At 48.6% G+C, this 26,504-nt stretch overlaps 1 protein-coding gene across 11 annotated transcripts in view; it reads left to right on the top strand.

Moving 5' to 3' along the window:
• EIF4G3 (eukaryotic translation initiation factor 4 gamma 3) overlaps positions 1-26,504 on the top strand; it is a 143,107-nt gene that overhangs the window by 100,690 nt on the left and 15,913 nt on the right. For 10 of the 11 annotated variants that reach the window (XR_009489280.1, XM_059866800.1, XM_059866791.1 and 7 more), the window contains 13 exons: positions 5,945-6,033; positions 7,585-7,834; positions 10,185-10,342; positions 11,434-11,559; positions 12,631-12,741; positions 16,391-16,561; positions 17,523-17,720; positions 18,547-18,693; positions 18,976-19,212; positions 21,239-21,343; positions 23,174-23,306; positions 24,375-24,469; positions 26,016-26,109. Coding sequence is in view for 10 of the 11 variants with exons in the window: in XM_059866800.1 (XP_059722783.1) it covers positions 5,945-6,033; positions 7,585-7,834; positions 10,185-10,342; positions 11,434-11,559; positions 12,631-12,741; positions 16,391-16,561; positions 17,523-17,720; positions 18,547-18,693; positions 18,976-19,212; positions 21,239-21,343; positions 23,174-23,306; positions 24,375-24,469; positions 26,016-26,109 (1,914 nt within the window). In the remaining variant the exon portion in view is untranslated. The remainder of the gene's footprint in view (positions 1-5,944; positions 6,034-7,584; positions 7,835-10,184; positions 10,343-11,433; positions 11,560-12,630; positions 12,742-16,390; positions 16,562-17,522; positions 17,721-18,546; positions 18,694-18,975; positions 19,213-21,238; positions 21,344-23,173; positions 23,307-24,374; positions 24,470-26,015; positions 26,110-26,504) is intronic. The other variant, XM_059866795.1, reaches the window with a different exon arrangement.

The raw sequence follows: 26,504 nt of genomic DNA, 5'->3' as shown, positions 1-26,504 counted from the left end.
TTGCAAAAGTCACATGTAAGCAAAATGTACAATTTACAATTTTAAATTTAAATTCTGCAGTTTGCAGTTTAAAATTCCCTAAAATCGCAATTTCTGCTATGGCCTTTTAAAAATCCAGCTTGTTTCTTCAGTGTTGTTGCCTGCCTTTGGTTTCAGCCCTGCCACATCTCTGGTTTGACACTGTGGTTTTAACACTCTGTGTTTCCTGTGGAAAATGGCTTTTTTTGCAGGACTTCCTGGAGATCACATTGTGGAAAAGAAGTTAAATGATCAATTTCTTGTATTTGCTGCTGGAGGGGTGTAATGGGGGCTGTTCTTCACACCAAGCAGTGTTAAAGCATTTCATGTGTCACATTTTCTACATCCTGTTCTGCAGTTGTTTCAATTCCTTGAAACTTGGTGAAGCTTGGACAAAGAGGACAAACAGTTGGTTGTGATTTGGATCATGTTGGTTTCATTTTTTTAAAGTAACATTTCATTTAGGGTTTTTTTGATTTTTTTCTTTGATATATGGGAGATGGGCTCAGAAATCTCAGGCTCTGCTCTTAAATGCACTGAAAGGCTGAGGTTGGCCCTGTTCCATGTTTGTGTGATGCTCAGTATGCTGATTTTAAAATCTGATATCTACAGATGAGAAGAAAGATCCCTTTACTACACCAGCCATGAGGATTTTTTCCTGTTAATCTGCTTCTATTTTTATTTCACTCGGGTCATTTCACTGCTGTAGCACTTGTTGTTCTTTCAATCCGAGCTAATTCATAACCCAAATTAATTTCCTTGAAAAGGAGAGGAGAAATGGGACTCTGTAAATAAGGTTTTGCACAGGCACGTTCCAGCTTGCAGTGTTATTGCTGGCTTTGTAATGGCCTGTAGTTTAAATTAAAAAAAAATTAACTTACAGTGTTTGGGCTTTTAATTATGCAGAAGATTAATTTTAATGCTGTAATGTCATTATCCTCCAGAGCACACATTAGCCAAGCCATTGGCTTTGGCAACACGGAAACAAGAAGTTCTCAAGTCATGTAAAAGATGACTTGAAACTCAGATTTCTATTAAAAGCTCAGGGCTTCAAAGAAAGCACAAAGCTCTCCAAGTGGTTCTTTGTGCTCTACCCCTGATTTAATGATCCCGAACTATTGCATTTCTTTGCCAGCCTTCTTTTCAGCAATAATTTTCCAGTTCTTTCTTGGAGAGAGGAAGAGAGATTGAAATAACATCATCTGAGGCTGCCTGCTAATTCAGGAACAAGGAACAGCATGTCTGCCATATACATTGGAAAATCCAGATGCTGACCCTCAGGAGCAAGGAGGAAGGGTTATATTGTTGTGTTTTTCTTGGACTAAAGGCTGAGAGATTTTCTTATGATCTCTGGAGTTAGGATTAAACCTGGGATAAGGGAAACTTCTCAAGCACGTGCTGGTAGCTGTGAGCTTGACTTTGAGCAATATTTCTTTGGGGTTTTCAGCAGAATGGTGTTTTTATTACAGAGCATCTTGGCCACAATCATGCCCCTGCTTTCCCTTTAAAGGGAGCCGAGCTGGGCTGGCTGGGACAGTGCTGGGACCTCTCGGGATAATCTCATTCCATGCAGCAGCTCCTCCTGCCTCTCCTTTTTGTAGCTATGACCTGGCCTGCCTGATTTTGGGAATGAGACCTTCATCCCCTCCTCCCTGAGCTGCTGGAGCTGCCTGAGGCTCCTGGGTGGATCCCATATTTTGCACTGGAGGTGGCAGCTTTTTGGGGATGAGCAAAGGGATTTGCCTGTTCCTGCAGAGTTTTACAGGACACAACTTCTGTCCAACAGTCAGGGAAACCAGACTTGGATTTTTTGCTCTGTCGAGTTCTGTGGCAAGAAAGAAAATACATTCAGACCCTTAAACATCTTTATGCTGCAGCAGTTCTTTTTTTACAGCTCCACGAAAGGACTTTTGTCAGTGTTTGAAGTAAGAGGCTGGAGCTGAGTTAATCCTGTGGGGATCCAGGGGAACCTCCATTCCTCCTTTTCCACTGGCATTAGGTCTCTACCAGATTTCCAAGGTCAGGGGATTCTGCTGGAGCACCCTTGTTGTATTTTACACAGAATTCTGCCTGCTCTGAGCACCCTCACAGCGAAGCTGGCAGCTTTGATGGTTCATTCTCTGTGTCTGTGAGTGACTGGATCATCATTCCCTGCTCGTCAGCATCACTGGTTGTTCATCCTTGTGAAATGGGGAAGATTTGGTGGGTTTCAGAGCACTGAACCACTGAGCAGTGCAGGGTGTTGTACCCAGGGCTGGTTCCTTGCTGCTGACTGACCAGGGTCTGATCATCCAAAGGGAACACGTTCCCCCGTTCTCAGGGCACAGGTTGTGTTCCTGCCTGCTCAGGAATTTTTGCCTGAAGTTTTTAGACAGGCAGAGCTGTTATCTGCAAGGGGCAAGAGCACATGCTTTTTACAGTAATGAAGTCCTACTCATCTGCTCTACAAGGAGAAAAATAGCTTATCAAGAAAGGACCTGGGAGCTCCATTCTGTACTAGAAACATCACCCTGGATGAAGTCGTCAACAACTGTTGCTTTTTATTGAGTTCTGGGATTTCCATAGCTACAGTGAGGGCCCAGCACTTTCCAGGCAACAAAACAGGAGAAGTGTTGTTGGTGGAGTGGAATTTCTGCAGAAGGTGCTACCAGAGACCTGAGGCCTTTGATGTCACTATTCTATCATGGCTATTAAAAGAAGCAAAGAGGAAAACAAGAGACTGATGTGTGTCCCAGACAGAGCTCCTTGGGACACAAGAAGCTGAAAGAACTGAATACCCATGGAATTCAAAGGGCTGTTTCTTGCAGAGCTCGTTTATGAGAGATATTTCTGTATTAAGTAGCCCAGCTGTGGCAAGTCCTGGAGTTTCTGAGCTGAGGAGTCTGTAACGAGCAACTTGGGCTGTAACTGGAAATACCTTGGAGGAATTTCTCCAGCACCGAAACCTGGAGAGGCAGAAACATAAATCAGGTGTCGCCTTTTTCTTGATTTGCTGCCATAACCACTGGAATATATTTTCTTTTCCATGAGCTGGAAGGTGATGGTGAATCTTTGCTTTGGTCTTTCATGGCATGTTGGATAATAAAATAAAAATGTAAGAGCTGGTATTAATTTAGGCTTCACAGTTGGCACCACATCAGAGGGGAGAGGCCTCGTGCCCCGCCGGATGGGCGTGAGCTCGCGGGTGGGTGAATCCTGTGGGAAGATGTTCCACTGGGAATGTGACACAGCTGGAGAAATGGCTGAGGGAGCGTTGGGCCTGCTGAGCACATCCCTGCAGGGGTGGGGGTAGCGCTGGGAGTGGTGTCCAGGGTAGTCTGGAATTAAAGGTTTGCTCTTCTTTCCAGTCCTAAAGTAAATCTGTGTTGTCACTCCTGTTATCTCCCTTGGCTTTGAAAGCTGTGGTAAGAGCTCAGAGTGTTGGTTGGGTTTCTGGTGTCCCTTCTTCAAAGGAATGAAATGAGCTGAAAACAAGGTCTGGAAGTATGAATAGTGGCAAAAGTTAAGCTGCATTTGGGCAGCTTTTAAACTATTGGAGAGGACATGAAGTTGCTCAACTTGGGGGCAGGAAAATGGAAGAGAAGACCAGAAGTGTCTGGAGTGGTCCCTTTCCAAGAGCCAAACTGGACACATTACTTTGTATTTCCCTATAGCCTCACAGGTGAAGCTCCATCTTCAGAGGAATAACACCTTTGTCCTGTTGGATTTGGGGTTTGGGAAGGTTGGCACCCAAACTCACATCAGTGCAAATTCTCCTTTGAGGTCCTGCAGCAGAAATGTGAACTTGACAGAAAAAAAAAAATCTGGTGTCTACTATTTTAAGAGGGGCAAAGACTGAGCAATGTCTCCAGAGATCTCTGGAGATCCACCCCAGGCAGCTCCACACATGGCAAGGGTTGGAGCCCCCGGGCTGATGGAAGTCATGGGATTTAAGGCAAGACTCATTCAGGAGACTTGGCAGGATTGCAGCCTCTACAGAGCTCACTTTTGCCAAAAAAAGGTGGAAAAAATGTATACTTGAGCAGCAGTAATGTTCACATCCTGACAGCTGAGGAAGGAAACACCCCGGACCTTTGCCAGCCCCAAATCCATGACCCTGAGTTTATTTCTGTGCAGTTAAAAATGAAATGTTATTTTACACCATAGATGGTTTCCATGGTTTGAGTTTGAGGGCAGTGGAATTCCATCAGATTAAAAACTTTGGGATTGATCAGTTAAATTACCTGGCTGTGGCAAAATTGAGGTTGTTGCTTTGCAGGCCTAATCCCTTCTTGGAGAAACCCCTGGGAGTGTGCTGGTGACATCACCAAACAGGGCTGGGAACGGCCCTTTGCAAAGGGCTCAGCTTTCACTGAATTTTTAGCAGATTTTTTGATAGAGGGAACTGGGGAAGCCTGTCTTAGATCTGTGCTTTGCTGAATTCCAGAAATTACCATGTGCATGGATCATCCCCAGGCTTGGTTTTGCCCCCGGATACTGGGAATAATTGGGCTGTTCTTGCCAAGGGAGCAGCCTGGAGCAGCACTAAAGGCTGATCCCTGCTGGGGGAGACAAAGCTGTGTTGCAGTCTGGGCCTGCTTGGCCCTTCCTCTCCCCTCCTTTGAGCCCCAGGAAATTCAGGATTTGTGCTGGGGCTCTGCCCTGCCCTTAAAGCCTCTCCATAGGGAAACACAGTGGATGGGATGGGCAGGACCTGGAGCTTGGGAGAGCTGGGTGATTTTTCCAGCTGTTGGTTCTGTGAACAAGGAGATGATGTTTGAATACTTAAATAAGACTTGCCTTTTTTAATTGACTTCTTTTGGGGTGTTCAGCCTGAAGGTAAAAGTCTTCCATCAGCGCCAGTAGCTCCTGTTGCTCTTTGGGTGGGGCCTGGATGTGGTGATTCCCCTGGGAATCTGCAGGTCCAGAGTCACCCTCCAAACAGGGAAACACTCTGGAGAAGCCACAGAAACTCCTGTGTATTCTTTGGGACAGGGGGAATGCAACAAATCCCATTTGCTCCATGGCCTTAGGAACAGAACTGGCTGTTACTAACTCTTCTTATTTATAGTGAAGAACCTTTCAAAATTCTGTTTTATTGTGATAAAGGAAGTGCACACTGGTTTTTTCCACAATGTCTGCTGGAAACCAAAAGCCAGAGCTGGAAATCTGTTTGCAGTAATCTTCAGTCACAAAATCAATCCCATTTACACTCTGTTAACTAGGCATGTGTGCCTGGGATCCGAATTTAAGCTGGGAGCATTTGCCACAAATCAGGAGCAGATTGGATTAATGAGTTTGTCTCCTCTTAATATATTGTGTGGTTTCTTCTACCCTTTAGTGGGAAAACACGATTGGAGTAAATCAGTGCTGATCTTGGGAATACTCTGTGGTGTTTCCTTTGACTCAGTTGGCCAGGGAGATCATTAATGCTGGAGTTACAACCTGCTTTTAAATCAAAATATAAATCCAGCTCCGAGCAGTGCTGCAGGATTGAAGGAGTTTCCTTTTGGATGAGATACTGGAAATTTGGGCTTGCTTATGGTTAATATTATAATGATGATAATTCTTGAGAAAAATATGTTGAGAACAACCTTCTCTTCCAGCCAGCACCTGGTCTTTCCAAAAACCTGACTTCCTGAAGGATTTTTTCCCTGCGTGATCCTTGTCCTGTTGGCAGTGACCTCCTTGCTACCCCAAGTGCCATTTGGAGCTTGAATGAACAACTTGTAGAACAATTCCCAATTCCTGTGTTTTTGTGTCATTCTAATGATTGTTATTGCTGCACTGAAAGCAAAAGTGGTGTAATCAAGCTGAATCCTCCACAAGGCTGAGCTGCTTTGTTGTCCTGTGCCTCAGAGCAGCCCCTGGAAGGGAAGCTCATCACCCCCAGCCCCATCAGCCCTGTGTCAGTCAGGGCTGTAACAGATGCACGTTTCCATTGCAGCCCAAACCGCTGTAACTGCACCAAAGACCTGGAAGAAACCAAAAGAGCGGACCCAAGCCACTGAGGAGGTGACAGAGGCAGAAACAGAGGTGAGAGGGAGCCTAAGTCCTGCTTTACCCAAATTTAAAGATGCTGTTCCTCTCTGGAAATTGTACTTTAGAAACATTGCTTCCTCATTGTCTCACAGGATCCAGGGCAGTTTTGGGGAGGAATTCTGCTATTCCTCAGCATCCTTTAGATGACAGGTGTCAGGCTGCTCCCTTTTAAGGCTCTTCAGTATTCTTTGGGTTTGCCTAATTTAATGACTAATACAGTCATAGAATCACAGACTGGTTTGGGTTGGAAGGGCCCTTAAAGACTCATCTCATTCCAACCCCTGCCATGGCAAGGGACACCTTCCCCTAGAAGGTTCCACTAAACTTCCACCAGCCTCCCAGCACTGAGGAACCCCTTTCAGTGAAGGGTGAGGGAAAAGTGGGTTTGGATGCTTCAGCACTGCCCTATTATGGCCCCAGGCCACCATCCTGACATTTGGCAGAGTATTCTGCACAGGGATATCATGGCAAAGGAATGGTTTTCCTGATGACCAACTGATGGAGAAGCTGATAAAGGAAAATGCTGAAGTTTCCCAGCAAAACCACCTCAAGAGTGATTAGATGAGTAGAGAAAACCTCCCTTGCTGTTCTTCTGGTAGAGATATTGCAGCAGGGGGCTGTGCTTAATATCCTGGGTCAGTATGGGGTTAGAATCAATCAGAAAAGGAGCAAGAGAGAAAAAATATGGAAGTTCAAACTGCCCAGTGTGTGGATAAAAGCTGAGGCTGGTCAGATGTGGTGCAGAGCAGGAGAGCAAAGGGGCTGCACCAGCAGCTCCATCCTCCCCTGGAGGAGTCGTGTCTCCTGCACCACCCAGCTGTTCCACTGAGGAGATCTTCAGAGAATTCCCTTGAAAAATCTGCAAGAGGCATTTTAGGGTGTGGTGCAGTCAGGTAGGGAGGCAGAGGATCAGGAGCCTCCTCCAGAGCATCCTCAGTGAAGTTACTCCTTTGTTCAGTGCTAAGAGGGGCTGGGATGTCTCCCAGGAGAAGCATTTCCAACGCCTCCTCGTCTGAATGCACAATCAGGCTGTGTCCTTGGAGAGCTCTAAAATTAACAGCCAGGGATACTATTAATGCTTTTCCCTGAAACTGAGATGCTGGCATTGTGGCTGGATCTCACACTGCCTTCCTTAGTGGCATCTGCTCCAGTTGGCAGCAGGCATTTAAAGGAAGAATCCCCCAAAGCAAGCACCACGTGCCCTTTACCACCCCTTTCTCATGGGTGGTAGAAGAGGAAAAGCAGAGTTTTGTTTCCAGGCTGGGATTGCTCATGGCTTATCAGTTCCCTCCATCCAATCCCGTGGGGATTTCACGGGCAATGCCGAATCTCTCCAGTTGCACCATTAATTATCAGTGGGTTATCCATGGGAATGAGCTGATAAAGCACCCGGTGGCTCAGTGTGGTGTTCCATATCCCTGTGTAAGATGCATTTGTATTCCTGCTGCACCCAAAAATGCCGTGTGAATCCATGAAGAGCCGTTTCACGTGCACTGAATTTGTCAGGGTGTTTCTAACAAAACCTCTGCTCTGTCCGTGCTCCAGCCGAAGGAGGAGGAGGAACCTTCAGGGGACAAAGTACTTGAATCCGACCAGGAGAAAATGAGCCATGGGCTTCAGGCAGAGAGGGAACCCTCAGAGCTCAAAGCAGTGAAAGGCGTGGAGGAGAACGGGGAGCAGGAGGCAGAGCCGGTGCGGAACGGCGCCGAGAGCGTCTCGGAGGGCGAGGGCACCGACGGCGCCTCCGGCTGCACGGAGAGCTCCGGGGAGGGGCCCGTGTACCAGTACAAACCAGGTAGGTCCTGCTCCATCTGCTTCTCTGCCTCCCCCTGTGAGGGCTGCTGCCAGCCTGAGTGCCATCCCTGTGGGTGTTCCCACTGGGGCTGGAAGGGGATTCAGCGTGCACCATGTCAGCTCTGCCGAGATCTGCAACCCAGCTGGCCCCGAGAGATCTTCCAGGGGGCAAAAGGGGAAAATGGTTTTTTGTCTTGCTGGTCATGGTCAAGAGAAGAGAAAATCACTAATTCCTTGACATTTTTGTGCATTTGGATGCTGGCTACAGCACTGTGGAAATGACAGAGAGTTGATTCCGGTGTGATTGACAGCTGGAAACCATCCAAGAAATTCCACATAAACCAATATACTTCTGAAATAAGAGGTGGTTAAATAAGAAATGAAAGTGCTCATTGGGTCCTAAATACAAATGTGTGTGTTCATAAAGATTTAATTTCCTGGCTAAACAATTGCATGGATCTTTGGATTTCTATAAAAGTAAAGAAAAGAAACAGTTTGTGGTTTTTGATCCAGGCACTGCCCAGCTCAGTCCCATTGATTAGGGTATAGGATATCTATAGAGCATTTTTGTTATTTATGAAGACCTAACCTTTTTGTTATTTATGAAGATTTTGTAATTTATAGACCTGAACCTCAATTAATCTACCTCATTTAGAGAGAACTTGAGGCCAACTTCTCCGTTGCTCCCAATTTTTAAGCAATTTCTTATTCAAGTGAAACTCCCTCCAAATAAAGTAGTTATTTTCTTAGAATCCCAGAAATTAAAGAGTATAATAATAATAAGGAAGGCCCTGGAGAACCTGGTGAACGAGGAGCACCACCATTAAGGGACTCCACTGCAGTGGTTATTTGTGCACCACTTTGTTCTAACAAAGACCTCAATTGCTTTGGTTTTATTAATTCAGCACAGTCATATTGTGAGGGGAAAACACAGAGCCCTCTTGATAGCTCATCACTCAGGGTACCTGAGCAGTTCACTAGCCACTTCCTGAAGTTAATCCATAATTCATCAGCTGATGCAGTCAGAACAATCCCAGTTGTGTCCAGGTGTCCTTTCACTCAGCTGGCAGGGTTGGATGGATCCCTGGAAAAGCAACATACATCAGACTTGTGCAACAGTCCTCAATTTCAGCTCTGCTCTTCTGAGAAAGGGGAATTTCTGCCTTTGGAGGAATTGTGTGTTTGATCCCTGTCTCTTCCTGCATGGGGGATCCTTCCTGTGATGCTGCCCAGCTGCTCTTCACATTAAACAGCTCACTGAGAGCTTTCCAGGAGAGGGAAACTACACCTAAACTGCTTGTTGTTGTGTTGGAGCTTTTCCATGGTAAATGACAGATACAGTGGGCAGGCCAGGAATTCCAGCCAGGATCCAGCCATTCTGCCCCCCTGTATCCTGAAGCTCTGCAGAAATAAAACTGCATAAAGATCTAAATTTTGCAATCACTTCTGTGAGTTTTCATTCCCAGTTATTAAAACCCATTGTTGGAGTAAGTCCCTGCTCGTGGCCTCTGCAGGGGTGCAGATGGTGAGATCCCAGAGATCCAAAGCCAGGGGTCAGGGAGTGAAATAAAGGAATAATAAATACCTGAAAGGCTGATGAATGCTGAGTAATGCAGTCTGGCATGAGGGAGATCCAAAGGCAGCATCTCATACAGATGTTTTTCTTCAGATGAAACATGTTTTCTTCCCTAATTTCAAACAAACTGTGTGGCCAGTGCTGAAAATCCCATCTCCAGGCCACCAGAGGCTGACTTTCCTTGTGCTAAAGTGGCTGTAGGTTTATGCCGTGATTTGCACCAGGCAGGGTCCTCCACACCCAAAAAGCCCCATGTAAAATAGGTGGAAAGTTGTAATTCCCAGATCATGGCCTGTGGTGTGGCTTCTCTTGTTTCTCCTTGTTATGTCCAGCCTGGGTTGTTCACAGTTCCATGGTTTCACATTTTCAGAGGGTGTTTTTGTTCCATGCTCTGCTCTCCTTGGCTTAATGTTTATGACTTCCTTCTACACCAGACAAACCCCTTTAACTTCTGCATTTTCACACAGAAACAGGGAATTGTCCCCATTCTGCCATATCCCACAGGAGAGCAGAAGTCAAACTTACATACATGGGTTAGAACTGGAATTAGTGCCCAGATCTGGGTGTGGTTGGACCTGGCTCTACCCTCCCTGTTGTTCACATCCCTTTAATGTTATGTGTGTTGCCCTCCTCTCTCCCTTCAAAATGAAAATCAAATTAAATTGAAATGTCCCAGGCTGGTGCAGCAGCCTCATCCCTTTGGATTTACCAGAAGCACATCTGGGTGAGCAGGGGGTTTGTTTGCTGTGACTCTCAGGGATTTCTCTCCCTATAGAGCAGTGGAAGCCCCTGGACCCCGAGGGGAAGAAGCAATACGACCGGGAGTTCCTGCTGGATATCCAGTTCATGCCTGCCTGCATCCAGAAGCCCGAGGGGCTGCCTCCCATCAGCGACGTGGTGCTCGACAAGGTGAGAGGAGAGCCCATAAAACAGGTATGTGCAGGGTTTTGATATAAATAAAGATCCATAGTGCCTCATTCCTGAACCATTTCTGTGTCAGGTTTTAGTGGGAAGTGGGAATAGTTGGTCTCATCACAAAATTCTACAAATAGAGGTGCTGGTGCCTGATGAATGTGCACAGATGATTAAAAACTGAAGCGTTTTTGATAGTCTTTATCTAGATTAAGTTATACCAGGACATTATTAAAATTTAAAATTACCCAGCCATGAAGAGCTGAGGATCCAAGCAAGGCTGGATGGAGAGGCAATGGCTTCTATTAGATCAATTAATTGATCTATTAGATCAATTAAAAAGCAGAGAGAAGCTTTTGGGCAAACTGGTTTTTTGATCTGAAGCAGTTTCTTCACTATTTATAAGCTGATCTAATAAATGATCTTTAAGAACTCCATTCTCGGGCAGTTTTGGGATTTCTCTCCAGCCTCATCTCAGAGCTGATTGTCTCTGCTGGAGGTCTGGGCTTAGTGAAACACTTGGGATTTCTGAGTGCTGACACTGAGGCCTCGCTCTGTTCTCACTGAGAGCTGGAGAGTTCCTTGGCTTTGATGGAGCCACGTCAGCCTCACTCTTGAGACTCAGGGATGTGGGTGTGCAGAAACGTTTCCGCTCTGAGTTTCATACCCAGGCAAATTGTAAAATGCAGCTTTATTGCCAAAATTATTTCATCTACCTTCTACTTTCTCGTGATTGTTTCTCACTGTTCTGTGTTTGAGCTTCCTGGGCTCAGTTGCCCATCTCTCATGTTGGCACAAAAGCCATTGCTTTGAGGGAAGGTGGCAGTTTCATGCTCCTGAACCAAGGCAGGCCCGTGTTACTATGATTTTATCTTCTATAATCCTTGAAATGTTTCTGAGCTCCACCTGTTTCCTCAATAGTCTCCTGAAGATAAGTTTTAAATTAAATGCGTTTTAAATGTGTTTTAGCACAAGTGTGGATGCCTAAAACTTGAGCAGTTTGTTAAAAGCTTTAATTTGGCTGTTAAAAATGACTGTCATGCTTTAGCAGATGCTGTCTGTAGATTGCATGAGCTGAGCAGCCCTGTCTGTGTGCTCTGCTCACGGCACAGGTCAGTCAGCCCAAACTGCCGCTGAGGACTCTGGACCCCCGGATCCTGCCACGAGGCCCTGACTTCACACCAGCCTTTGCTGATTTTGGGAGGCAAGCCCCCGGGGGAAGAAACGTGTCTGGAAGTGTGAGTTTACCCCAACTTGCTCATTTAAAAACTGGCCCTAACACTGATCAAGTCCCTCCTCAGGCTTTTGGGCCTCTTCCAATGCGCCGGTAGTTCTGGTTTTGTCAGGATGAATGCCGGGGTGATGTTTGCTTGGCTGACAAAATGTGGGGGAATTGGGAGCGGTTGTGGATGTTTCTCATGGGTAGCTGTTGTTTAGGAAGGGTTTGTCTCCTTCCTGTTTCCCTGTGTGAGAGGTGGAAGCGTTTCCACACCAGGACCCGGCAGTCGCGTGTGCGGTCGCGCGTTCGTCGTACAACAGACCCGGCGTCAGCGTGTCAGCCTGGGGGCTGTGCTGCAAAACACACCCACAGAGCAAAGAGATTTTACTAACAAAGAAAATACAGCCAGCACCTGTGTGTTCCCGCTTTCTATGTGCTTCCACGTGTTGCTTTGGTCACTTCATTCCTTGTTTTTCCACTTTTCTGCTGCTTTTCTTTCATTTTCCCTTCTTCTCCCTGTGTCTGGCTTTGCCCACCCTCTGAAATCCCCCTGTGAGTTCTTCACTCATGCCTCTGCCGTGTCTTTTCCTGGGGCACAGGTGCCCCCAGCACATGCTACCCCATCAGTGCCACTGGAGGAGGATGCTGCCACCATTAGGGATAATCTCTGATTTTCAGCTGTTGAGCTGCTTCTGCTGTGTCCATCTGGGTGTGTCTAATGACACAGCCATCGTGGAGCTTTCAAATCTGCTGGTTCCAGAAGAGTTCCCCGAATCACCCCAACTTCCAAGTGTGCACGTTTCCAGGAGTCAAACCCAGCGATTTTGGGTCAGTGTAATAGTTCTGGTTTGGGAGCAGCCTCGTGGCCGGTGCCTCAGTTCCAGGGTGCACGCCTGTGTCCTGGAGTTGCCTTGGTGCCACAGTTTCTCCTGGAGCACCACCTGATCCGCAGAACCTGGCGAGGTCGCCGGTGTTTGCCGCGTTTGGGCCGCACCGGCTGCGCTGCGGCGCCTCCTCTCCCGTCAGTGCGGAGCGTCCCGAGCCCTGCGGCGCCCGGGTAACGCGGCTGTCGCTCTTTGTCTCTCCGCAGGCCTGCAAAGTGCAGAGCACCCCTGGATTGCCCTCCCTGGCTCGGTGCGGGCCCCCATCATGCCCTCTCTTGGTCTCGCCTCACCCACCATTGAGGAACCTGCCGATAGGGGTAAGCCAAATCCCCCCCTCTCCCCCCAGACTTTGCACCTTTTTGTAGAGTTGCCTTTTTTCCCAACACCCACTGTTGATAAAGAACGACTGGCAGAAAACTTTACAAAAAGGTGCAACCTTGTTAAAAAAAAACGAAACAAGACTTGCGTTGTACCCCTCTAGGCAGTCTTCAGTGGTGGGTGGGACATCACCAGCTGAGGGCATGCTGGGACGTTGGCCCGAGCGGGATCCGCGAGGGTCTGCACTTTGCAGACCTGTGGAGAGGGGGAGAAAAGGTAAGTCCCGCTTACCCCGTTCATTTGGAGCATTCAGCACGTAACATACATCTTACATTTGCGCCTTTGCAGAGCAGAGCTCTCCTTGCCTTGTTCTGGAGGAGGGCTGGAAGGTGACGTGGTTTAACCAGCCTGTCCTCGACGCCGGCAGTTGTAGGATCAGAGGGTTCTGAGCCCAGCAATGCCAGACATTCCCCTCGTGACGCATGGCCACCCCTGCGTGTGCGCTGCCTGTCCCCAGCCATCCCACCTCTGCACAGGCCATGCCATCAACCATCAATCCACTGCCTCTTCCTTGCCCCAAATAACGTCGAGCAGCTCAGCGCTAACCGCTTCCGGCACGTTGAGACTCTTTTGTTTTGCTTCTTTGGCTTTTGTCATTGTTTCCCTCTTTTTGCTTGACCGTGTTTTATGACTGTCTCTGCCACTAACCAGTGTTGTGTCGGACGGCAGCGGGGTGGAATTGCACAGGACAGGATGCAGCTGGGAAGGCTCTTTGGTGTAGGCAGGGTTAGGTGAGGAGATGCAAACTCGGAGATGTGGGGCTGGAGCAGACGGGTCTGTCCCTGCACAGGCTGCGTTGGCTTTGTCCTTCCTGAGGGGTGATGGAAACTGAAATCACCTCCATTCTTGTTCCTGGAAGGCACAACCCCTCCCACCATCGAAGATCAATTTCACTGTCTGCATGCAAAGCCTCTTATAGAGGGAGAAGCACTTCCTTAATTCCTTGGATGGTTTCTAAAGTATTTCCATGACTTGTAGCCTGAGTGGAAGCACCAGGCCAGTCTATGCTGCTGTGAGTCTTTGGCTCCTCTGCAGGAGTCTTGTACCTTTGTCTTCCTGCTTTCCTTCCCTGTGTCTTCTTCTGGAAGAGAGGTCATTCAGATTAATGCAGGAACACCTGGTACTTGTCCCATGCTCCAGAACCATCATTATTTACAGGATGCCAGGTCTGAGCTCAGGCACCTCTTGAACTTGCTGTATAAATCTGGAGCCAAAAACCCCAGACCCCTAGACCATTTCTCTTAAAAGTTAGATCCATTTATTATGTTATTACATCTTCAAAGGATGCTTCTGTTCACTGATTGAAAACCTAATCACACAGTTCGAACTGAGTTTATTCACAGATATTAAAAACATACAGTCTCAAAGAAAGTCATCATTGTGTTGATGCTTGAAAGGTCTGGACTGAAAGGCAGCCAGATGTGAGGAGGTGACAGGTGACACACTGGTGCTCCGTGCATGCCTCAGTTTTCCAAGGGAGTCACCTCCCTCAGGGGTGGGTGGGTGTTTGCTGAAAAGGAACATTTGCATGGACCCGTGCCCGAGGAAGTGCCGGCCTCTGCGTCTCCGTCCCCGTGTGTTACAGCCTGGCGTGTCTGGAGGGTCCTTCAGACCAGAGCTGCCTCTGTGCAGGAGATGGGGTGGCTGCAGGTCACCTCTCCATGGCTTTGCCCCTATTCTGGGGGTAATGAGCTCAAAGGTTTGGGATTTCAGGGCACACTGGCTCTGATTACAGAGCTGTCTGCGGGCAGGAGGGGTGTGCTGAGCTCTGGCACGTGCAGCTGTGCCCAGTCAGTTTTTGTGACATCATTGTCTGGTCTTTCAGCTGGAGGGAAGTCTCTTCTCTCCACGTTGGCAGCATGGTCAGAGCCTGGGCAGCAGAACTGTGTAACACCAGAGGTGGTGTGTGAAGGCAGGGATGCTGTCAGGCCTTGCTGAGCTAGACCTGGAGGGCCCTGTCAGTCAGGGCTCGGGGTGGGAGCAGAGAGGGGACATAGGGAGGGATCAGTGTCTGTGTTAGGAAGGTGTCTGACACACAGAAACGTCCTGAAGGCTCCCTGTTCCACTGGTGACTCCTCAGGAGTGATCAGCTGGTGTGGTTGCGCTACAAGTGGTTGGACTTGGTGATCTTGGAGATCTTTTCCAAGATAAATGATTCTGTGAATTACAGCATTTATGGGGCTTGTGCCCCGTGCAGTTTGAATAATCTGCTGGGCTATTTCTGTGCGTGGCAGGGGATGTGAACAGGGGTCTTTGTAAGTTGAGGGGAGCCCAGTGACACCCTGCTCCTTGGAGCCCTCTCCCAAGCACCACTGGGAGGAGGTCACTCCTCAGGGTGAGGTCGTTGTCTTCTGACAACATCTTCCTCTGTTGCTGTTATCCCAAACAAGAGCTCCAGCACTGCTGGTGATCCTGCTCTTTTGCACACATTTACCTTGTCAAAGGCAAGTGGTTCAACTCCCTCCTGCCTTTAAGAAGAATTTTTCCTTTCAGTAACCACAAACCCAGGTTTGTGGCTGATTTATGACATAAGAGGCACCAGCCAAGAGCCCTTTCCTCCTATTCATTGAAGCTCTTCAAGTAACTGCAGTGGCCTTTTTGATGCTCGTTGAATCCCTTTGTTGAACAAAGCAGTCTTTGAAATGGCCCATCTTCCATGAGTGGCTGCTGAGCAGATTAATTACTGCTGTGGGAAGTACCAGGTTTGATAATGGAGTTTTGCTGCTTTAATTTGTACCTTGAGGTTGGCCATTTGTGATAAATGAGTTCAGAAATGTGAAAGAGCATGGGGGAAGAGCAACCTCCCAATAGCACCTGGTACCTTTAGTCCATAATCAGATGATGGAGGGGAGGTTTGGGGGTGTCTTGTGCCCTACCACTTGTACATCTGGTGAAAAACTCCCAAACTATGGCAGGTTTTGTGCCTGTTCAGGAGGAGCATCACATTACACAGGATTGCAGAGGTGCTTAAGCAGTTCCAAAGCACCCTGATTCCCTTTCTTCTGTGAAACCACCCAGAGACAAACCCAGAGTTTGTCCCATATCTGTTAGGATCCATGTTTTTCAAGTGCAGGAGCTGCAGTGATACTCCTTCACTGTGTTTTACGTAATTCCCATCTCAAAATGGCTTTGTTAGAAGCAATCTCCAGTAAAACTTAACATTTCTGGCAGAGCTGCCAGTTTATCATTGTCTGAAGTGCTTGGGATGGCATGTTTGAAGTACATCTGTAAGGGCTGAATTCTTCCACACCTTGCTGGGATGCCTCAGTTACGCAGTTTCTGATCCCAGGAGGCTCTTTTGGCCAGCTGGGCTCAGTTCTGCCCCTTGTAGCAGCCCCTGGAGCGCCGCCGGCCTGGGTAGGTTGTGTAGGCAGAGTCACCCCATCTCTCTGTTGGGAAGAGCTGCCCAGAGAAATGTGTTGGGTGTCTCCACATTCCCTGTGAGCAGCCTGGAGCAGTGCTGGGTCAGAGGGACTCCTGGTGTCCCAGCAGGACGTGCTGGTGGTCAGCGGGTGTTGGCGTTTGCCCTGGGTGTGTTACCCAGCGTGAGCCTCAAGTGGGATATAACAAGGAATGTTTTTGTCCTAGTTGTTGAATGTTGGACCGAGGAGATCTCAGCCAGGCCAGAGGAGGGAGCCCAGGAAGATCATCACTGTGTGTGTGAAGGAGGATGTGCACCTGAAGAAGGCAGAGAACGCCTGGAAGCCGAGCCTGAAGAGGGAAAACCAAACTGAGGACCCGGAAAATGTCAAAACCCAGGTGAGAGCATCAACAGGTCTGAGGGTGCAGCAGCTGCCCCAGGTGATGGTAATTTGGCTTCCCTCTTGTAGCAGACAGTGACTGAAGAAGGGCAATGCATTCCAGTTGGAATCCCAGTTTTCCTCTACCTTGATGGTAATTTTTGTATGTTTATTCTTGACCTGGAGTTTAAATGCCAGTCCTGTATATTAAGCAGAGAACACCAGACAACTTCCTGTCTCTCTTACAGGATTGCTTTCCTAGTGCTGTTTTACTGGAATATTTTTGTCTCTGTTCTAAAGCAAAGAGCATTACAAAGAGCACAGAACTTGGTTTTCATCTCATTTTGGACCACATTTCTTCCCTGAATCCTCAGCAAGACTGAGGTTCCTCTGTGAAATCCCTCAGTTGATCCTGCTCAGCTCAGCGGTGCTGTCTGAAGCTGCCTCTGTCCTTCTCCCCCTTCTCTCCTCCACAGGGCACTCTGGGAGGAGGTGTTTGTCTGGTGGTCAAGCTTGTAATTTGTAGGATAAGTTGGAATGGTCTTGAAGGACACTGGAATTCTGTTCTTGGAGCTAATGGTGGCATTGTTGACCTCATTATCATCCTGGATAGGAAAAAATAAAGTACCTTAAAGTGAATTATAGGAGAGGTTGATTATCTCTGGCTGAAGGAGACAGAGGCCACTTCCTGTTAATTTATATCTCATGGATTAAATTGATATAAAGAAGAGTATTTCTGACAGGAAGGGTTTTGTGCCTCTTGACAAAAGCACTTGGGTGTTCCCAGAACTCCTGCCCTATAGTCTTGGTCTTTGGTAGCCAGGTGAGGACTGGGGTTGTGCAGAAACGTGTGGTGTGTCACTCAGCTTCCCAGACATTCCTACAGGATGTCTCCATTCTCCTGTGGGAAGCATCCTGGCTCATTCCTGAAATCCACCTGCACCACTCGTGCCTGAGCTTGCAGTGTTTGTGTCCCTCAGGAGCTGTTCCGCAAGGTACGAAGCATCTTGAACAAGCTGACACCCCAGATGTTCAACCAGCTGATGAAGCAGGTGACAGACCTGACGGTGGACACGGAGGAGAGGCTGAAGGGAGTCATCGACCTGGTCTTCGAGAAGGCCATCGATGAGCCCAGCTTCTCCGTGGCCTACGCCAACATGTGCCGCTGCCTGGTGACGGTAAGAGCCCCCAGGAGCTGCCCTGGGCCCTGGGGGCAGCCACAGAAACTGCAGAGAGCAGAGTTAAGTGGTAGCTTCTGAGTGTAAGTAGGAATAATTAATGTGGAGTCTTGGTTTGTTGGCCATGCCCAAGGCAGAGGGATTTGCTCGGGGCAGTTGTGGACAGTTGAGGACTCCTTGCTCTACCAGGTCGCAAGATGAGTCTTATCTGGGAAGTTCATGGAATCACAGAAGCATGGAATAGTACAGGCAGGAAAGGGAACTTAAAGCTCTTCTCATTCCACCCCCTGCCATGGGCTGGGACAACTTCCACTATCCCAGGTTGCTCCAAGCCTCGTCCAGCCTGACCTTGGACACTTCTGGGGGGGGCAACCACAGCTGCTCTGGGCAACCTGTGCCAGGGCCTCACCACCCTTCTGTGTCTGTCAGTTCCAAGGGAGCCCAGGATGAGCCAGGCTTTGCACAGATCATTCTCAAATGGTGAATTTGGGACAAAAGAGCCCCCTTTTCCCCAGGTCCTTCATGGATATGGCTTAAGCCTTCAGCAGAGAGCAGGAGTGTTTTCAAGCAGAGGGTGCTTTTAAGGGATCATATGGATGGAAATGTAATTCATCCCTGGGCAGAGGTGGTGTCAGCCAAGTTTGGAGTGTGACTTTACATCTGCAATGTAAAACTCCACTGGAAATCCTGATGTGAGGCTTTACTTTCACAGCCTTGCGGAGCCACGCAGCTCAACGTGAAGAGCAAAATAAATTGTTATGGATGACCCCTCCTCTGTGGAGTTTATCCCTATTTCTGCTGATGTTTTTCTTCCTTCTCACTCCAGCTGAAAGTGCCCATGGCAGACAAACCTGGGAGCACAGTAAATTTCCGTAAGTTGCTGTTAAATCGCTGCCAGAAGGAATTTGAAAAGGACAAGGCTGACGATGATGTCTTTGAAAAGAAGCAGAAAGAACTCGAAGCTGCCACCACTGTAAGTGGTGTTTTTCTCCATAAGTTCTCAGAGCTCCCTCAGAAAATTATTTCCTTTTGAAATGGCAGTTGATTTGGGGGGATTTTGGAGTTGAGATTTTCATTATGTCACTGTGCCTGAAGATAATAAAAAATACTTGCCTTGACAGTGGGTTTATCCCAACATCTTTCTGGGCTTTAGGAGTAAAAGAGGGAACAATGTCTATGAACATAAAACTGGATCTTTCAAAGAGTTCTGTGCACTGGGAACGTGGTTTTGCAGAGCTGTTTTCCTGTTCTACAGCCAGAGGAGAAGACACGGCTCCACGATGAGCTGGAAGAGGCCAAGGACAAAGCCCGGCGGAGATCCATCGGGAACATCAAATTCATCGGCGAGCTTTTCAAGCTGAAGATGCTGACAGAGGCCATCATGCACGACTGCGTGGTGAAGCTGCTGAAAAACCACGACGAGGAGTCCCTCGAGTGCCTTTGCCGCCTGCTCACGACCATTGGCAAGGACCTGGACTTTGAGAAGGCCAAGGTGGGGCAGGAATGGGAGCGAGGGATGAGGTTCTCTGGGCAGAGCTGGAAAAATGGGTGTGGAGTGTTTTTATTTGAAGATTTGTTTTTTCTTCAGGAATTTCCATATGGCATGAGGAAATCATCCACTCCTCTGTGGATGTTTCGTCATGACCTGGCCTCGCTCCCTGCTCTGTAATAGATTCTGTATCATTTTCAACTGTGTTCTCCAGTTGTTATTTCCAAAGATTTTATCCAAACACACAGCCCAGAAATGCTCAACGTTTCCTTTTTCTAAGTTGAATGTCCCTCTTCCTTTGTAGCTCCCAAAACATTATTATTTCCAGTTGAAGGTTTATGTTACCTACAAGAGCCACCATGAAATGTGTTGTTCAGGTTAAATCTGCAACACCCTCATTAACCAGTCCAAACCCCGACCTGAGCCTCAGGGGTGTTTTGTGTCATCCTTGTCCCCAGATGTGCTGGGATGTGGCAGCTGTTCTGCATGCTCCTTCCCCCTTTTCCAGCAAATATATCTGTAGCAGGGAGCACTGTGCACTCCAAGAGCTTCTCTTGGCACAGACAGTCTGCTGCTCCTTCTCAACAACCAGGCTTGGGATGAACAGCTCGAGGGTTTTGCCAGGAATCAGTGGGACTGGGCTCTGGAAACCAACGGAGCTAATTGTGTTCAGCTGCCCCGGGCAGGGAATTCCCCCTCCACTCAGGGATCTCAGGGTTTGCAGCAGATCAGTCCTGAGCCGTAGGGGAAGGAATTTCCCAGGCTGTTCTGTGAGCATTGACCAAACCAGCAGTGGTTTATCAGCAGTCCCAGGCAAACACCCGGTGCTGTGAGCACAGCACCAGCAGGATTCACTTTCTCTGTGCTTTGGGAGGAAAACCAGGTCTGACTTCCAAGCTGAGGTCAGGCTGGATGAGGCCTGGATGCTGTTTTGGTCTTTTGGAGCACTCTAGAAGCCAACATTTTGGTGCTCTGCTGGTTCTGCACCCTCGAGCTGGGACATGGCAGGGCAAGGGAGCAATTCCAGAGGCCTCTGTCCTGTCTTTGGGATTGGTTATTTCTGTCAAGACTGAGAGAATCCTTCTTAATGGGGTAGACATTTTATTAAGTGTTTTTATTGAAGCTGAACTGTTAGTCATAGTTTAATTAAAACTTCTAAACAAAGTCCATTGGAAATATTTCCCCATCATGCCTAACTTTGGAAACGTTTGCTCCCAGAGCTGGAACTTTCCAAGGCAAGGCCAGACACAAATTTTAATGGATTTTTTCTTGTTTCTTTAACTACAAGGACGAGGGTTTAGCTGGTTTTTAGTGAAGAGAGTGGGCAACATGGTAGAAAACTGCTCTGAAACTCTTGTTTGAAACAACCAGAGGCCCTAATTTGAGAAAAAGGTTTTTTGGAGTTTGGTGAGCCAAATTTAGACCTAACAGGAGCTTCTCTGCTGATCCCAATTCATGTCTTAGTGTGAACCTGTTGGGATTCCACCACATCACAGTTTTCTGGGTGAGGAGTTTGTGGGGTTTCTCCCCCAGCCAAGCCCATTAAACTGTTCTTGCAGAGAGACCCAGAGCTGCTGCTCAGTCTGGCCTGGTCAGCTCAGGGGATAAACCATGGAATGTTGTGTCTTAGGCTGGTTTTGTACCCCTTTTGTTTCCTGAGCCAGTTTTTCTTGAGGTGAGCACACAGCTGATTTGAGGAGGGGAAGCTCAGATTGAGATATATTTTTAATGGATGTAATGTTTATTGTGTACATGCAGAGGGTGTAGGTGGTTTGTGTAATTAAAAACCCAGAGAAAGTGTGTGCCTGCACAGTTGTGCCTCATCTCCTGCACCTGCTGCCCTGTGCACCCTCAAATCCACCCTGGAGGAGTGTGCAAGACCCAGCCCTCACCTCTCTGGGAGCAGCCCTGAGTCCCTGATGTTTTTAGCACAGCAATCCCAGAATGCAGGACCTGCTGGGTGCCCCTCCAGGGAGTGTTTTCATTTTCCCCCACAACTGATGGTGCTGATGATGTTTTTCTTGTCTAGCCCCGCATGGACCAGTATTTTAATCAGATGGAGAAGATTGTGAAAGAGAGGAAAACCTCCTCAAGGATTCGGTTCATGCTTCAGGATGTAATAGACCTAAGGCTGGTAGGTCCTAGCTCCAGTGAGTAGAAGTGGGAAATCATGGGTGCCCAGACTGGTCTGGCTTGGAAGGAACCTCAAGGATCATCCAGTCCCACCCCTGCCATGGCAGGGACACCTTCCACTGTCCCAGGCTGCTCCAAGCCCCAGTGTCCAGCCTGACCTGGGACTCTCCCAGGGATCCAGGGGCAGCCACAGCTGCTCTGGGCACCCTGTGCCAGGGCCTGCCCACCCTGCCAGGGAACAGTTCCTAACTCCCAATATCCCATCTGACCCTGCCCTCTGGCAGTGGGAAGCCATTTCCCCTTGTCCCCAGTCCCTCTCCAGCCCTCCTGGAGCCCCTTTAGGCCCTGGAAGGGCCCTGAGCTCTCTCTGGGGCCTTCTGTCCTGCAGGTGAACACGCCCAGCTCCCATGCCAGTCTGTCATGTTCCCTTCCATATCCAGGCTGGATAAGCTCTCATGCAAGAGCAGGGATTCACAGCTCAGGTGGGATGTTAGGGGGAGATCTGTTTCCCGTTCTCCCCCAGGTCTGGCTGTGCAAAGCCAGGAGATGTCTCCATGCTGTCCTGGTGCCGTGGTCAGTACATGTGCAGTGCAGGGGGTCCCCACACTGTGCAGGTGAAGATGTGACCATGGGTGGAACAAACCCAGCACCTGTAATTCCCCTCCAGGGGAGCTGGTTTGGGTTGTGTGGGGCTGAAGTCACCATTTTGGCTGCAGGTAGATAATTACTCCAAGAGCTGTAACGAGGATTCAGCAAGTTAAGGGACAGTGTGGTCATTCCAGGGCTGGAGGGGTCTGGGCACTGCATGGCTGAAAAGACACATCAAGCAAGGAAAGTGTTTTTGGAGTGACAGCTGCTCCTCTCTGCAGGATTCCTGTGTCAGCCATCACCATTCCTGGAGTGCAAAGCACCGTCTCCACTTAAAATCAGTCACTTTTTGCTTTTTTATTTTCATTTCTTCCTTCAAGCTTGGAGGAGAGGCTCCCACAAAGAGTATCAGTCATAAACAGAGAGTGACCAGCAGCTCTTCTCTTTCCTCTGAGCCTTGAAAGAGAAGCTGGGAATGTGCAGGCTGGGGATTAATATGTCCTGAATTCAGTCAGGTCTTGGCTGCTGTCTCTGTACCTGAGTGCAAGGCTCTCCTCCGAGGTGCTGGGATAACCATGTCCATCCCCAAGTCCATCCCCATGTCCATCCCCATGTCCTCCATCCCCATGTCCTCCATCCCCAAGTCCATCCCCATGTCCATAACCATGTCATATCCTTGTCCATCCCCATGTCCATAACCATGTCCATCCCCTTGTCCATCCCCATGTCCATCCCCATGTCCATCCCCATGTCCATCCCCATGTCCATAACCATGTCCATCCCCTTGTCCATCCCCATGTCCATCCCCATGTCCATAACCATGTCATATCCTTGTCCATCCCCATGTCCTCCATCCCCATGTCCATCCCCTTGTCCATCCCCTTGTCCATCCCCATGTCCATAACCATGTCCATCCCCATGTCCATAACCATGTCCATCCCCATGTCCATAACCATGTCCATCCCCTTGTCCATCCCCATGTCCATAACCATGTCATATCCTTGTCCATCCCCATGTCCTCCATCCCCATGTCCTCCATCCCCAAGTCCATCCCCATGTCCATCCCCGTGTCCATCCCTGTGTCCATAATGTGTCCCAGCTCCACAGGATTTTCTCCAGCCCCTCTAAGGCATGACAAGGGAGGGAGGATGGGGCCTCCTTCCCAGTATTCAAACTCCCCATGTTTGATGCTCCCCTGGAAGTTTCCCTGAGCATGTGTTTGGATTTTTTGTTTCTTCCCCAGTGCAACTGGGTCTCACGGAGAGCAGACCAGGGCCCCAAGACCATCGAGCAGATTCATAAAGAAGCCAAGATTGAAGAGCAGGAAGAACAGAGGAAGGTGCAACAACTCATGACCAAAGACAAGAGGAGACCGGGTAAAGTAAAAGCCAAGTTGACTGCTCATTTCTCATCCAGTGCCCTTAGAGGGAATCCCATATAAAAGGAAAAAAATCTGTGGGGTTTTTTTCCTACGTGTAATGAACAAAGGAAATTGGGGCCTGATATGGCAGAGGCTGGAAAAGGAACAGATCTGCCATGGATTGGCTGTGGGGATTTTCAGGGACAAATCTCATGAGTGAAAATAACCAACCACAGGCCAACAGTGCTTACACATTCCATTCATGCAAACCATGTTTGATTTTGTGACAGGCTGCCAGAAATCTGTTCTAACAAGTTCTTACTTAGGAATCAGATTTGCCATTCATTCTCATGCACTGCAGAGTCTCATTTCAAGAGAAAAACATCTCATTTCAGGAGTAACCGTGTTGTCTTGAGTTGTTAAAGTCATGAGGTGCTGACTCTGTGTGAGGGAGTGTCTTGGTGTCACCTTGAACTGCTCCTAGCCTTCAGGGCACTGTCTGAAGATGAATTTGGAGTGACTGGGAAAATGAAGACTGGGACGGAGCAGGGCAAGGAGAAAGTAATTTTGGGGGTTCTTTAGGGATTGAGGGATTCTCTAAGGATTGTCAAATGAAAGTGCTTTGAAAACCGGGTGTAAAGAAAATCCATGTAGACTTTAATTATCCTAAAAGTGACACCAGGAGAAGGTGAGGAACCTGGGAGTGCCTGAGGGGCTCCGTGTCAGACCAGCCAAGCACTGCAGAAATTGTGGGCTGAGTGAGGCTCTGGTCAGGGAAGGCATCTCATCTCACCTGCTCCTGTGAGCTGAACATGCAGCACCTGCAGGAATGCAGAGAAATCCAGCCAGGAGCCATCCCTTCCAAAAGCAGCCCCTGGAAGGAGCGAGAGCTGTTCTGTGCAGGCTGTGGTGTGAGAGCACAGGCAGGCAGGCTGCTGTGGCATGGCAGAGGGAAGGACATTCCCGAGCAGGACCCTGCCTGTGAGAGCAGTGAGCTGGGCTGGGCTGGGCTGGGCTGGGCTGGGCTGGGCTGGGCTGGGCTGGGCTGGGCTGGGCTGAACGTGGCTCTGTTTGTCCTCCTCAGGTGTCCCACGGGTCGACGAAGGCGGCTGGAACACTGTGCAGGGGGCAAAGAACAGCAGAGTGCTGGACCCCACCAAGTTCCTTAAAATCACCAAGGTAGGTGCCAGCACAAGCCTCCTTCAGGGCAATGAAACATCTGTTAGTCCAGGAAGGACCAGGATGGTGTGTGCAGGTCAGAACTTGGGGCTAGGACATGTTAAATCCTCAGAGTGTGTAAATCAAGCTGCATTTTCTTCTGGATGTTCCTGTTTTGTCCTGAGGGAAAGGAGTGTGCAGACTTTCTTTCTCAGGTTCACAGTGTCCTTTTGGTAATCCAAAAGCTCTCACAGTCAGAAAATCTGCATTTCATTCAGTGATGAAAATGTGAGCCAGGGTATTGTGTGACATGGAGATGCAGCACAGCACCCATGTTCCATGGATCTCAAACACATCACCTGGGAGTCTCAAACACCTGCTAGAAATTCTTGGCTGCCTCAAATTCTTGAGACCCTATTCTGATGCTGCTCCTCAATAAAACAGGGAGACCACATCCATTTTGATGTGTCACAAACAGCAGCACTCCAGACTTAGGATGCTCCAGTAGAATGGGGAAAGCTGTGTCTGCTTTAGAGGTTTCTCAGCTTGGTGGCATGGTTGCATCCCCCAGTCTGTGATAAACTCTCATGTTCATCCTCCAAATGAACATCTTCCTGTTATTCCATCATTAAACTGGTGAATTTGGGACAGTTTTCCAGGCTGCATGTTGGGCAAGTTGGAGATTTCTCCTTTTTTGAACTTCAGAACAGCTCTGGGTTTTCTTGCCAAGGAGAAGTCTGGCCTTTGCATCAGTCATTGGCTCCTAAATATTCCCTTGTCCCACTTAATGTCACTTGCCCTGAATTTTTACACTCAGTCCCTGGATTCTTTGAGAGCTGTAAAGCAGGACCTGGACAGACTGCAGCCCTTCTGCAGATCCAATCAGTTTGTTCCTTCTGAAAGTCATAAAACATTTTCTAAAACTTCATTAGAAGGAGAGATTCAGCCTTCGCCTGCCTGGGCTTACAGCTCACCAGGGAAAAGCCCTTCTCCTCTGTTCCATACAAATGGAGCTGGTTCCACAACAGCTGCCTTGGAAGGAGAGAGGAGCTCCCCTGAGATCTGCGAGGTCACAACCTCCTTGTCAATAAACTCTCCCGCTGAACATTGTAAAATCAATATTCTCTTCTTGCCAGACACCACTTCCTCCGAGTTCTGCGACCTGTTGTCGTCCTTTGCCCTCTGGATTGTTTGGTGCCTTGCAGATCCCCCCCAAAGCCCTGACTGGAGAGTCAATGGACAATGAAACTGGCTTACACATCACAAACAAACTGAACATCTTTCAAATATGGATATACTGAGCTTTTTCACCTTCCTGAACTTCAGAATTCCCAATAAAAAGAAGCTCCTGCTCACTGTGAATGTCTCTCATTGACATTTGGAAGAGACTCTTTGTGATGCCCTTTGTTGTTTGTGTCCCCTGTCTTGGGCCACAGTTTAGTCTTTCAGAAATATGTGAAGTGTATTTTGGTGTTCACAAGACTGGGATTATTGCCAAAAAATCCCCCATTTATTATTACAGTGTAGGATTTGCCCTTGTAATTGTACCTCGTGGTGTGTTTTACAGCCCACAATAGATGAGAAGATTCAGCTTGTGCCTAAAGCCCAGTTGGGCAGCTGGGGGAAGGGCAGCAGTGGTGGAGCCAAGGCAAGCGAGATGGGTAAGTCAGGATGGACCCTCACCCTCAGCTTTGCTGCTAAAGAGCAGGTTTGGGTGGGGATCACAGAACCAGGGAATGTCCTGAGCTGGAAGGGACCCACAGGGATCAAATCCAACCCCTGGCCCTGCACAGACACCCCAACAATCCCAGCCTGTCCAAACCCTCTGGAGCTCTGGCAGCCTCGGGGCCGGGACCATTCCCTGGGGAGCCTGGGCAGTGCCCAGCACCCTCTGGGGAAGAGCCTTTCCTGATCTCCAACCCAACACCCCTGGCCCAGCTCCAGCCCTTCCCTGGGTCCTGTCCCTGCTCACAGGCAGGGATCAGAGCTGCCTCTTGGGAGGAGCTGCAGCCCCCAGTGAGGGCTCCCCTCTGGCTCCTCTGCTCCCCTCTCTGTG

Source organism: Haemorhous mexicanus, chromosome 23, assembly GCF_027477595.1.
Source record: "Haemorhous mexicanus isolate bHaeMex1 chromosome 23, bHaeMex1.pri, whole genome shotgun sequence".
NCBI classification, from domain to species: domain Eukaryota; kingdom Metazoa; phylum Chordata; class Aves; order Passeriformes; family Fringillidae; genus Haemorhous; species Haemorhous mexicanus.
The sequence above is the reverse complement of the archived record's forward strand: the minus strand, read 5'-3'. Positions and strand labels throughout refer to the sequence as shown.